General features: G+C 35.1%; 1 protein-coding gene across 4 annotated transcripts in view; it reads right to left on the reverse strand.

Moving 5' to 3' along the window:
* Positions 1 to 1,106: 1,106 nt before the first annotated feature.
* CCDC122 (coiled-coil domain containing 122) overlaps positions 1,107 to 12,610 on the reverse strand; it is a 30,392-nt gene continuing 18,888 nt past the window's right edge. For all 4 annotated transcript variants that reach the window (XM_037526974.2, XM_037526973.2, XM_037526970.2 and 1 more), the window contains 2 exons: positions 12,396 to 12,512; positions 1,107 to 2,482 (listed from right to left, as the gene is read on the reverse strand). In XM_037526974.2, coding sequence (XP_037382871.1) covers positions 2,333 to 2,482; positions 12,396 to 12,512 — 267 coding nt within the window. In that variant the 3' untranslated portion in view covers positions 1,107 to 2,332. The remainder of the gene's footprint in view (positions 2,483 to 12,395; positions 12,513 to 12,610) is intronic.

Below are 12,610 nucleotides of genomic sequence, written 5' to 3' on the forward strand. Positions count from 1 at the left end.
CTGAACTGAGTGGTTACCCAAAAGAGACTGCAATGTAAACCAAAAGCATATGTGAGAAAGGCCATTAAGCAGAAGAGCTCAGAGTTAATTTAGGGTTAGTTATGGAAAGATTTTATTATTATTTCTAACTTTAGAGTTATGCTGAAGTGCCATATCCCCTAACTACATAATCAGGCTATGAATACTCAGTTGTTGTTTTTTTTTTTAAGATTTATTTATGCATACAAGAACTGGGGAACAGGCCAGAGGTGTGGGGGGGTGAGAGGATTCACCAGAGACAGAGTGGGGAGCAGAACAGGCAGAATGACTGAAATACACTGCTGAGGGGAGCAGCAGGCAAGACAGGAGAGGTCTGCTGCGCCATGTGTATAGCTCCCTGGCCAGCCTTGATCCAACTGCAGAGGCTGTGGATAGCATCACAGTGCTGTGCTTAACCCCTTGCACCATCAGGGAGGCAGGATACCTCAAGTTTTAATTCTTCTTGGTTAATCTGAAAGCCCCCATTATCTGAAATGATTTTCAAGACTAGAAAAAGGAATGAAAAATAATTTCAAATTATTCTTTCAACTGCCATGAAATTAAAAATAGGTACATGTTTTGTCATCATGGATACTTTAGAAAACTACATTGAAAATTACTCAAATGGGGCCTCCCTGGTGGCGCAGTGGTTGCGTGCTGGGTTGCGGCGAAGCTGCCCGCAGCCTCTGCAGCGCCGGTTCGATCCCCGGCCACTGGAGGAGGGTCCCACATGGCGCGCAGACCTCTCCTGCCGCCCGCTGCTCCCCTCAGCAGTGTACTTGGGTCCTTCTGCCTGCTCTGCTCCCTGCTCTGGCTCTGGTGAATTCTCTCACCCTCCCGCACTTCTGACTGTACCCAGTGCTTGTATGTATAAATCAATCAATCAATAAATCTTTAAAAAAAAAAAAAAAAAGAACTGTTTAAAAAAAAAAAAAGAAAATTACTCAAATGATGAATATTAGCTTAAGCAGATTAAACTTATTTTATTTATATCTTGATTTAAAATAAACTTCAAAAAATATAAATACAAATATTTTGAAACCTATTATACTCTATAGAAGATTTTAGAAAACTAGAACTTTCTTTTGGAAAATGTTAATGAAATTACAAAGTATAACTGTAAGTAGAATATTTTAAATACTAAAAGTACATTTAAATATTTTTATGTAATCCGCATTTGGTTCAGGCTTATTATCAGCTGAGCATAGTGGGTTCTTTCTACAATCTGAGGCTAATCTGTTTTTATTCTTAGCTGCATTTCTGAGTCATGTACCAAAGCTTATTGTGTTACAGCAAAAGCCATTTGAAGTTATTAGTCATAAGTCATAACTTGTAAGACTATTACTGTTAAACACAACAACATTATTGTCAGTTTTATATCAGCTAAACTCTTCCCAAATTTCAGATACATATAAAAGTGAGGAGAAAATGTACTTGCAATGCGTTTTTGATGTTGTTGTGCTGAAGTACTTAAATCCTAAAAGTGAATATTTTAAAATGACACCTTCCATAGTTAATATTTTATCTCTGCTTTTAAAAATTGTACTCAGTGTAGTGATGAGAAGACCTTTTTACCATAAAAGGGACAAATTAAATTTTGATTGGTTGTCGTGAACCTTTTAATTAAAAAAAAAATGCATTAGTCTATACCGGTAAACACTCTTCTTTTGAGAGTTCATATATTTTTCTTACATGATATTTTCAACTTTAGCTTCAGAATATTACTATTTTGTATTGTTCTTATCACTGAAGAATTTGCAAAAATTCTTCAAAAATTGAGCAAAAGTTTTATGCTGTACACTCTAAAAAGGTTATTTAATAACAGAGACTAATGAATGCTACCTTCTGGATAAAAGAGAAAACATTGCTGTAAAATGTCAATATTTGCAGACAACTATGAAAGTGGTGGTTAAAAAAATAAAGCTTGAAATAGACAATTTTTTTAAAAATTATTGATAATTTAAATAATTATAAATTCAAGTGTTTATTTACTGCATTTTTACTTCATGTAATACTGAAGGCAACATGTTATAAGTAGGCAGTCATGAGAAGAAATGTTACACACTCAAAAGAGTCATACAGTATCTTCCACTATTGTATTAGCACTTCTGTTATCTATCTACTGCTATTAATTGCAGGGTAGGAAGGCACTTTAACAAATATATGACTGACTCAAAAAAAGAGAAACAAATCTATCACTAAGGTAGACCTCTGATAGTTATGGTGGTTGTTAAGAATCCAAAGAATTTTCTCAACATTCTGTCCCACAATCCTTGTTGACATAGCCTGTGCTCTACGTTACTCCTTGGCCATGTTAATCTTTCATTCCAATACGTTTTCTTAGTTCAGCTGCAGTTTTTTCCAGTTGTTGAATGTTCCATTGCCACTGTCTTCTATTTGACTGAAGCTTGTTGACCTGACAATGCAAACGCTTAAGAATCGCACCATATCTCTTGTGTTGTACCTATTAAAAGAAGAGTACATGTCAACAGGGCTTGATGGTAAACAGCCATAAAGGATCTTTTGACTACTCCAAAGGGAAAAGCATTTGATTAGAAATTACTCACTATAAATAATGATGATAATAAAAACAAAACAAACAGTAATTATACTTATTTATTCAACACATTACATATCACTACTGTGCTGAGAGTTTTGTTCATATAATTAAGTTCTTATAACATCTTAGGATGTGGCTATTGTCCCTATTTTTGTATAAATAAACTTTAGGAAGTTTAATTCAGTCAAGGTTTAATTCAGCAAGTGATCATGGTGTTTGACATTTGAATCCTAGTGAAGCACCTGCAAAGGAGTGCCCTCTATTTATCAGAACAATTACCAGTTAAGAAAATGATTTCATTTCCTGTATTATGTCATTCACTAAAACATAGACCCATTGATCTAAAAAGATCTTGGGATCTCGTAGGTGATTTCCCTGCCATTAAGTAGATCAATATTTATGTTGAGCCAGAAAATGTTACATAGGGTGGCACAGTGAAAAATGCAAGGATTTTGGTGCTAGCCTGAGAAAGTAAAAAAAAAAACCAAAACTAAATTTAGAATATTTTCATAACCTCCCTCAAAACCTAGTACCTCTTAGTAGTGATTCCTCACTCTCTCACCCCCGATGTTTAGCACTAGGCTCTCACTAATCTACTGTCTTTTCATATAGATTTGCTTATTCTTCAGATTTCATGTAAGTGAAATCATACAGTAACTGGTCTTTTGCTACTGGCTTATTTCATTTAGCAGAATGTGTTGAAGAGACATCTATTGTTAGCATATATCAATACATAATTCTTTTTTATGCCAAATAAAAATGGTATGATGCACCGCATTCTATTTGATTCATCAGTTGATGGATATTTGAGTTATTTTCATTTTTTGGCCATTATGAGTAAGGCTACTATAAACACTCATGTACAAGATTTTGTGGGGATATGTTTTCATTTCTCTGGGGTATACACCTAGGAGTGGAAGTGCTGGGTGATATGGTATCTCTATTTTTAACCATTTGAGGAACTGCCTACTATTTTCCAAGGTGGTTGTACTATTTTTGCATTCCTTCATCAAGATTCAATTTCTTCATATTTGCACAAAAATTACCTGTCTTTTTGGTCATAACTATCCTAGTGGGTGTGAAACACATAGTTTTTCTTTACGTTTAGCACATAGTTTTAAATGAACTTCTAAATTAATAGGATAATAGGCCTGGGGAAGTTGCCTATTCAATTTTTTTAGTCTTCTTTTTAAATTAATTTTGTTGGGCCTCCCTGGTGGCACAGGCAGTTGAGCACTGCGCTGTGAAGCTGTCCGCAGCCTCTAAAGTGCCGGTTCAATCCCCGCCAGCTGCGGACCTTTCCTGTCTCACCCGCTGCTCCCCTCAGCAGTGTATTTCAGTCACTCTGCCTGTTCTGTTCCCCACTCTGTCTCTGGTGAATCCTCTCACCTTCCTGCACATCTGGCCTGTACCCTGGTTCTTGTATAAATAAATAAATCTTTAAAAAAAATATTTTTTTTTAAAAAGTGTTTTGTGGTAAAATATGGATAACATAAAGTTTACCGTCTTAACCATTTCTGAGCATAGGCTTCAATGGTATTAAGTACTGTCACATTGTTAGCAACCATTACCACCATTCATCCCCAGAACTCTTTTCATCTTGAAAAATTGAAACCATAATCACTAAACAATATATCCATATTCCTTACATTGCCCAACCCCTGATCACCACCATTCCACTTTTTGTCTCTTTATTTTATATAACTTTCATAAGTAGATCCACAACATTTGTATTTCTGTGACTTGGCCTCTTTCACGTAACATAATGTTTCTAAAGTTCATTCATGTTTTAGAACGCATCAGAGTTCCCTTCTCCTTCCTGAGGTAGAATAATGTTCCCTTGTACATATAAACCACACTCTGTGTATCCAGTCATCTACTGATGGACACTTGGGTTGTTTCTACTTTTTAGCCATAAAATGTGACTGATGGTACCAGGAACATTGGTATACATATATCTCTTTTAGACTTTGCTTTCAATACTTCTGGGTATATAGTCACAAGCAGAACTGCTAGATCATATGGCAATTCTATTTTTAATTTCCTGAGGAACTTCGATACTGTTTTCCACTATGGTTGCACTAATTTACATTCCCACCAGCAATGTGTGAAGATTCCACTTGCTTCACCGTACTTGCTATTATCTTTTTTTTTTAATTATTATCATCACTATCTTAGTGAGCATAAAGTATATAAACACTCCCTTTTAAACAAACTGATGGAGTAACCTGACTAGAAAATTTACCTCCTCATTCTATCTATTTAAGGAAGTGCTCTAACAAGTCAAAAAGGTGGTTCTAGTTCAGTTTGTTCTAGGATCAATTTGTCAAAACAACAATTCACAAATTTATCAAAATAACCCATTTGTCAAAAATAAGTTAATAGATATGGGGGGCACAAGGAGATAAAACTTTGGGATTTCAGGCCCTTAAAACTCTGTCCTGGGCTTCCCTGGTTGCGCAGCAGTTGAGCACTGGGTTGAGAAGCTGCCCTCGGCCTTTGCAGCACCAGTTTGATCCCCGGCTGCTCCCCGGCCACCAGAGGAGGGTCCCACATGGCGCGCAGACCTCTCCTGCCGCCCGCTGCTCCCCTCAGCAGTGTACTTCTCCTGCCGCCCATCCCTCAGCAGTATACTTGGGTCCTTCTGCCTGTTCTGCTCCCCGCTCTGGCTCTGGTGAATTCTCTCACCCTCCCGCGCTTGTGACTGTACCCAGGGCTTGTATAAATAAATAAATAAATCTTAAAAAAAAAACTGAAAAAAAAAACAAAAAACCTCTGTCCTTAGTTCTCTTTCTCTCTACCCTTCCATTTGCCTTGTACAGGACTCAAATTGTTTTATATGGTGAATCCTGTCTCTGATTTTGCCCTGCAAAGGTTTCCTCTTCCTTTTCCATCTTCTCCCTTACTTACTCAGGGTTTCTTCACCTTTATTATGCCATGGATTCTTGACAATATGGTAAAAACTATGAAGATTTTAGAATATTTTTAAGTGCATAAAATGAACAGAGTATTACAAAGGAAGTCAGTTATACTGAAACACAATTATGTAGTAGAAGCAGGGAAACTAGGGCAGAGATACTAAGCATCTCAAAGTACTGCTATAAAAACCAAATAAAAACTTTTAAAACTAACATATCACATAATTGCTATAAACATCTTTTAAGTTTTCAGTTTTTGTCGATTCTGCAAATTCAGATAATTCATTCAAGTTAGTAAAGTAGGTCTGCTAATTTGTTGACAAAATAGAAAATGACTAAAAGGATGAGAAATAAATTAATATAAATTAAAACATCATCACATTAAATGAAGCTATATTCAAAGATTTTTCATACATTGAATATATAAGGGGCTATATGCTCATTGATATATATCATATTACTATATAACCACTTATATATTCCATATACTACTTTCACATGAAAAATATGGTCACTGAATATGCTTACATACATGTTCATTGAATAATTAGTTGAAAAAAATAACTGGAATAAGTTTTTGTTAATTAATAAATTTGGTTAATTGCATATTAACCTGCTTCTAAAATTATTGAATAGATAAGCTATAAAGCTAATAAAGTATCAGATAAGAAATGTGTAGTCCCCTTAGTGGAACTCTCTCTTGATCACCAGTCACAGCTAGATGTCACAGAAGGTATTAAGGTATCTAAAGAAAAAAATATATCATCAGTTTTGTATTATGCAGCACAAAAATAGGCAAGTGAATGTCGTTGCCATTCAAGGGCTGGCTGGCTGAGAAATATAAACCTGTTATGGAGATTGGCTCCTCAGTGCCCAAAGGTAAAAAATGCTCAAACTCAGATGGCTGACTAGATTTTCATATTTACTAATCAACCTTGTGATAATTTGGCTTCCAATGTAGTTTCCTAACTGGGAGAAGCACTCAAGCCTAATGTTAAGTTCTCTTGTTTTCTTGAGGGTTTTGCTTATTATTGTAAATTAATAAACTGGCATTTGAGTTTTATATATCAATTTTCTGTAAACTCTTCTAATATCTCTCCTTGTCTGTTCAGTTCTAGTATATGAACAAGATTACGTTTCTAAACCCACAAAGCTAAAATATAGTTGGGACAAGAAGTGGCTTCATAAAGGCAAAGGTCACAACGTGAACCTTCTTGAAGGTTAGCCCTTTGTTCAACCTCTACAGGTAATATTCTAACTTTGTTGTGTGTCTTAATACTCAAATGTGAACAAATGTGTAGTCCTTCTGCAGCAAACACAGGGTTTTTTTCCCCCCCTAGGAAACTATTCTCATTTAATAATTGTTGCTAACCAGGCGGAAATAACAGCAATAATGTTGTAGAAGCTGTGCCTACAAAACACAGTGACAAAGAGACCAAGGCCTATAGAATCTGAATCTGACCCTGACCTCATCTTCTACTACTTTATTCTTCACTACCTCCACTCTAGACATTTCTTTTCTATTCTATTTGGTGATATTATAGATGTTGTAATTTTTCCAAAATTGTGTCAGTTTCCTCTCAGTATCGTCTTCATTTGCAGCAAGAGTCTAGGCAAAGATCTCAGGTAGTAGATCTAAAAAGGTGCTATGAATCTTTAATCCATTGGTTGGGTCACATAGGTAGTATGTGGCAGGAGAAACACCACTTTGACATTAGGATGAAGATGACCCCCCAAAAAAAAGAATATTAACAATAAGCAAAATCTTGAAAAGTATGTGTTATTCTCCAAACAGTACTTCTCCATTCCATTGTTGGCAGAACAATCAGGAGAGCACACTGGAAAGGGAGCTGGGTCATCTATGACATTTTACTACTCCTGCAGTATACTGGCAGTGTTTGCTTATTGATATGCTCAAAGAACTTGGGGTTCTCATTATGTCAGATCACAAAGAGTTTTAATTTGCAGCCAGCAACACTGCCCTCCAGCAAGGTTGTTATCTTCTCCTTAAAAGTCTTGAAGCCTGCCACTGATTTGGTCTCTTTGTGAATGAAAATCTTGTCAGATATCTTGTTCCAAATAGAGAGATTTTTGTCCATATTAAATATTTCTTCTCAGTTTCAAAAAAATTTTCAACTGCCTTTACATCGACACTCACAGACACACCATTCACTTTATGTAATGAATACAGATTCCTGAATCCTTTAAACAATTCAAGCTAGCAGTCAAAAAAAAAAGTAAATTCAACATTATAGTCAGATCCATTCTCTTCTTGCGAACAAACGTTTTATATTTGTCATGATTGTCATGGTGCTGAGAGGGATAACGTGTGTCTGATCTTCTATCCAGGGCACCCAGAAGTTTCTTCATCTCTGATATAGGCCCTCATCAATTGTTAGTCTCATTGCTTTCAATGAAGCAGTTACTTTGATAGCTTCTGTCACTTTGTTCTTGGTCTTCAAGATTATAGCTATGGTGGCATGCCACATGTCTGACTTGCAAACAATAACCATCACTGGTTTTCCACTTTTGTAGTCCTTAACCAATTTCAATTTTGTTTCCAGGTCAATCACTTGATGTGGGCTCTTATTGGCAGCACTGGCAGTGGATTTTATATGCTTAAGGTTCATTCTGAATAAAACAACACAGGCTAAAATCAAGTACAAGGGGAGATGATGTTACAAAGAAACAGGGTAAACATGAGATATATAAAGCTGCGACCGTGAAAGAGACTACATTACAATTGCTAAGGCTCTCAGTGGGCAATAGGAATTTTGTTTTTTGTGTTTATTTTTAAAGATTTATTTTTATTTATTTATGCATACAAGACTGGAGTGTAGGCCAGAGGTGCAGGGGGTGAGAAGATTCACCTGAGGGGAGCAGCAGGTGAATCAGGAGAGGTCTGCTGTGCCATATGGGTTAGCTCCCTTCCAGGGGATTGAACTCAGGCTGCAGTGGCTGGCAATAGCTTGATAGTGCTGAAACTTTAACCCCTGTATCTCCAGAGAGGCCCCGGCAATAGGAATTTTAAACTATTATCTGACTGACACATCACTATCCTGTGTATGGTTGTGTTTCACGTTCTTTGATCCTGTATCACGTTATAAATTGCCCTTTTCTGTTCTATTTTTTCCCTAACCTTATTCTTATCTAACATACAACATATCACATATTTTTGTTTATGTCTGTTTCTCCAACCAAAACATAAGTTCCATGAGAATTGGCATTTTTTTCCATTTATTTTGTTCACTACATTATTGTCAGAACCCCAAAGAGTAATTGGCCACAGAATGAGTTCAATAAGGGATTGAATGAATAAATAAAATGAAATATTTTTTGTGTAAAAAAAAAAGTGCTGCCTTATTTTGAGATTCTGCAAAGTATACTGTGAAATTCTTTATTGTTCAGAATTTCTGCATATAGTGATATTGTTTTACCATGGAGAAAATGCTTTATTTAAAAGGCTTGGAGCTCACTTGCTGGCATTTGAACATATCATTAATTTCTCTTTGCTTCAGTTGTTTAATCTAAAAAAGTGTTGTACCAGTGAGAATGGCACATATTAAAAAAACTAGCAACAACAGATGTTGGTGAGGATGTGGAGAAAAAGGAACTCTTCTGCACTGTTGGTGGGAGTGCAAACTGGTCCAACCACCATGGAGAGCTGTGTGGAGATTTCTGGACCTACAAAACATAGAGCTTCCATATGATCCAGCAATTCCACTCCTAGGTATTTACCCAAAGGATACAGAAACATCAATTTCAAAGAGCACCTGCACCCCTATGTTTATAGCAGCACTGTTTACAATAGCTAAGCTTTGGAAACAGCCCAAATGCCCAAAAATAGATGACTGGATCAAGAAGATGTGGTACATATACACCATGGAATATTACTCAGCATTCAAAAAAGATAAACACATGCAATTTGCAGCAACATGGATGGCGCTGGAAGGGATCATGCTCAGCAAAATAAGACAGAAAGAAAAAGAAAAATACCGGATGGTCTCACTCATAGCAGGAATCTAGAAAACTTGAATAAGGGACCAGCAAAATGAATAACTATAAGAAAGTGAAAATCAAAATCAACAAAAAACTATGAACCAGAGATACTCTATGGGGAGTGGGGGGCGGGGAGGGGAGGGATTGGGGTCAAAATAAGGGGGTTGCAATTGTATGGGGAAAATAAAAATAAAATTCATTTAAAAAAATAAAAAGTGTTGTAAAATATTTTTGTTGAATTACAACGCAAAGATTTTTAAGTGTGAAGTTCAATGACTCTGACAAATTTGTATACCCATGTTGTGTGTATCAGTACTTCATTCCTTTTATTGCTGAATATTTTCTATTATGTGACTATATACCACAATTTGTTTAATCATTCTGCTTTTGAGGGACATTTCTGATGTTTCTATTTTGGGGCTATTATGAATTAAGCTTCTATGAGCATTCATATGCAAGTATTTAAAATACATCTTTTTAAAAATTAAAAAAAATTCTTTAAATTTGGTTTTCAGTAGTATGGACATAATTTTATTAGACATGGTTTTCTCTATATTTTTCTTGCTTGTAGTTTGTGAAGTTCCTTGACTAAGAATTACGTTTTAGTCAAGTTTGGAAAGCCTGAGACTAATATTTACTCAAATATTTTCCTCCCCTCCCAAATCTTGACTCCTTCTATGATTCTAATTATCCATATGTCACATTGTTAACATTAAATCACAGGTCATTGAGGCGCTACACATTGTTTGCAATTATTTTTTCTTTCTCTGTGTAATTGCTTTGATGACTTCTACTGATTTGCCTTCAAGTTCAAAAAGATCTTGTCTTCTATTGTTTCTAACCTGCTATTATATCTACCCAATACAATTTTCTAATATTTTTGCAGTTCTAATATTTATTTATCATATATTATTAACATTCCCTCTTTATCCATTATATCTATCTTTTTCTATAGAATATTTAAGATATTTATTAAATTTTCAGTCTTTGTCTAACAACTTTTAGGTCAACTGTGATTCTGTTTTTATTGATTAGCTATTCTATTAGCTATGGACACAACTTTTCTGTTTTTTCACGTCTAAGAAGTTTTATTAATTATGTGTTGTGTAAATATTGTCAACTCTAGATTCTGTTATTTTCTATTGAAAAGTATTGAGTTTTATTCTAATAGTTAAGTGGGAAGATAGTGTAGTAGGCTGATGTTGAAATCTTAGCTCAGTTTTTAAGTGATTGTTTCCTTTTCTATGTTCCTTGGCATTTTAACACTCCCCTCACCTTCCATGCATGTACAGTTTAAGTAAAAAACAAAATTTGGAAGGAGTTTATAAGAAATTGGAGGCTCCCAATAAGGCCAAATTTAATATTTACTCAGTCTCCTGAGAATGGGGTTAAGAATGAATAAAAGAGTGAGCATAAAGTGATTTCAAATGTAAGATGCTATTAGTAGCAGTCATAGAGTAGCAGTTGTAATTATTTTTATGAGACTATACTAAGTAATAGGAAGATCATGGACCTTATATTATGATCCAGTAATTCTACTTTTTGAAGCAAGGATGTAAGTACTATGATGTTTATTACAACACTATTTTTAACAGTGAAACACTGGAAACCATTTAATGCCTATCAATTGTGGCATGCTTAAATAACTTAAGGTATAGCTATACTGTGGGATATTTTACAGCAATTAAAAAGAATGAGGTAGGGCCTCCCCGGTGGCGCAGTGGTTGAGCACTGGGTTGCAAAGCTGCCCGCAGCCTCTGCAGCACCAGTTCGATCCCTGGCCAAAGGGCAAAGGTCCCAAATGGAGCGCAGACCTCTCCTGCAGCCCTCTGCTCACCTCAGCAGTTACTTCGTCAGTCTGCCTGCTGTGCTCTCCCCTCTGGCTCTGGTGAATTCTCTCACCCTCCCGCGCTTCTGACTGTCCCCAGTGCTTGTATAAATAAATAAATAAATCTTTAAAAAAAAATAAAAAGAATGAGGTAGGTTCATCTGAAGTAGGTTCATCTGAAAAAAAAAACTATTAGACTGGTTATTGAGCAAGTAAAGCAGTTGCAAAATTATATGTATACTTCATTTATATAATCTTCTATGTGTGCACAGATGTTTGTGTGTGTAGAATCATGTGCATGTATGTAGACATATTTAAGTGCACACATGTGTAATCACCTGCTAAAAATGTCTTAACTTGTCTAGATTTTCTCCCCTGAAAACTCTTGGAATTGGTAAAGAACAATTTTTAAATCTTGAAATAAAAAGCACTGATTGTTGCCGAATGTTTTGTATTCAAAGACTTTGGTTTTTTATGCTTTGTATTTTACTTTCCCAATTTTTACATTAATAACTCACAGCTTATCTATTCTCTCATAACTTTAGTTTCCTTCTTCCAAAATATGTAAGACAAACAACAGACAGGGGGAAAAGGCATCCTAGGATAAATATTTAGAAATACTTCTTTTATTTAGCTATGGCTTAAAAATACCAAAAATATATATTTTATAAAAATGCTTGAAATTCAAAATTCACTTTCATTTTTTGAACCAAAAATGTAAAAGGGAACAATGTCGAAAGTGAAATATGCAAAGCCCAAAATGTTTGAAAACATTAAAAATTAGAACAAAAGAAAATTATAATCCAGGCAAAAGATGACCATGAACTCTACCAAGGTCCATAAGGTCATGGCTAAAGAGATATAGAAATGGTAGGGTAAAAAAACTCAGAAGAATTACTAAAAATCTGCTGCCATGTTAATATATTCTCTTTAGAAAACTTTTGAGAAAGGTATCACTCTTTTTATCAGTGATCAATTTTCATCAAGCAGTAAGAAAAATAGTTGCATGCATATATTATAAATTTAAAAAATGATCCCATAAATCATTCAAAGCCAGATGATTATGACTTACCTCTATTTCTTTTCTTAATTTTTCATGTGTCTGTTTCTCTTCCTCAAGAAAACAAGATTTTTCAATGATAGATTCTTTTACAGATTTAATTTTATCCTTTAATTTTGTAATATCTTCCTGTATGTTTAGAAAATTTAAAATATACAAGTTAAGCAATGAGTGGTCAATATAAATTCACATATCAGTGTTTCTATAACTTAAGAAAAGGTAGCCAT

Source organism: Talpa occidentalis, unplaced genomic scaffold, assembly GCF_014898055.3.
Source record: "Talpa occidentalis isolate TD23 unplaced genomic scaffold, MPIMG_talOcc4v2.1 talOcc4.5, whole genome shotgun sequence".
Lineage (NCBI taxonomy): Eukaryota > Metazoa > Chordata > Mammalia > Eulipotyphla > Talpidae > Talpa > Talpa occidentalis.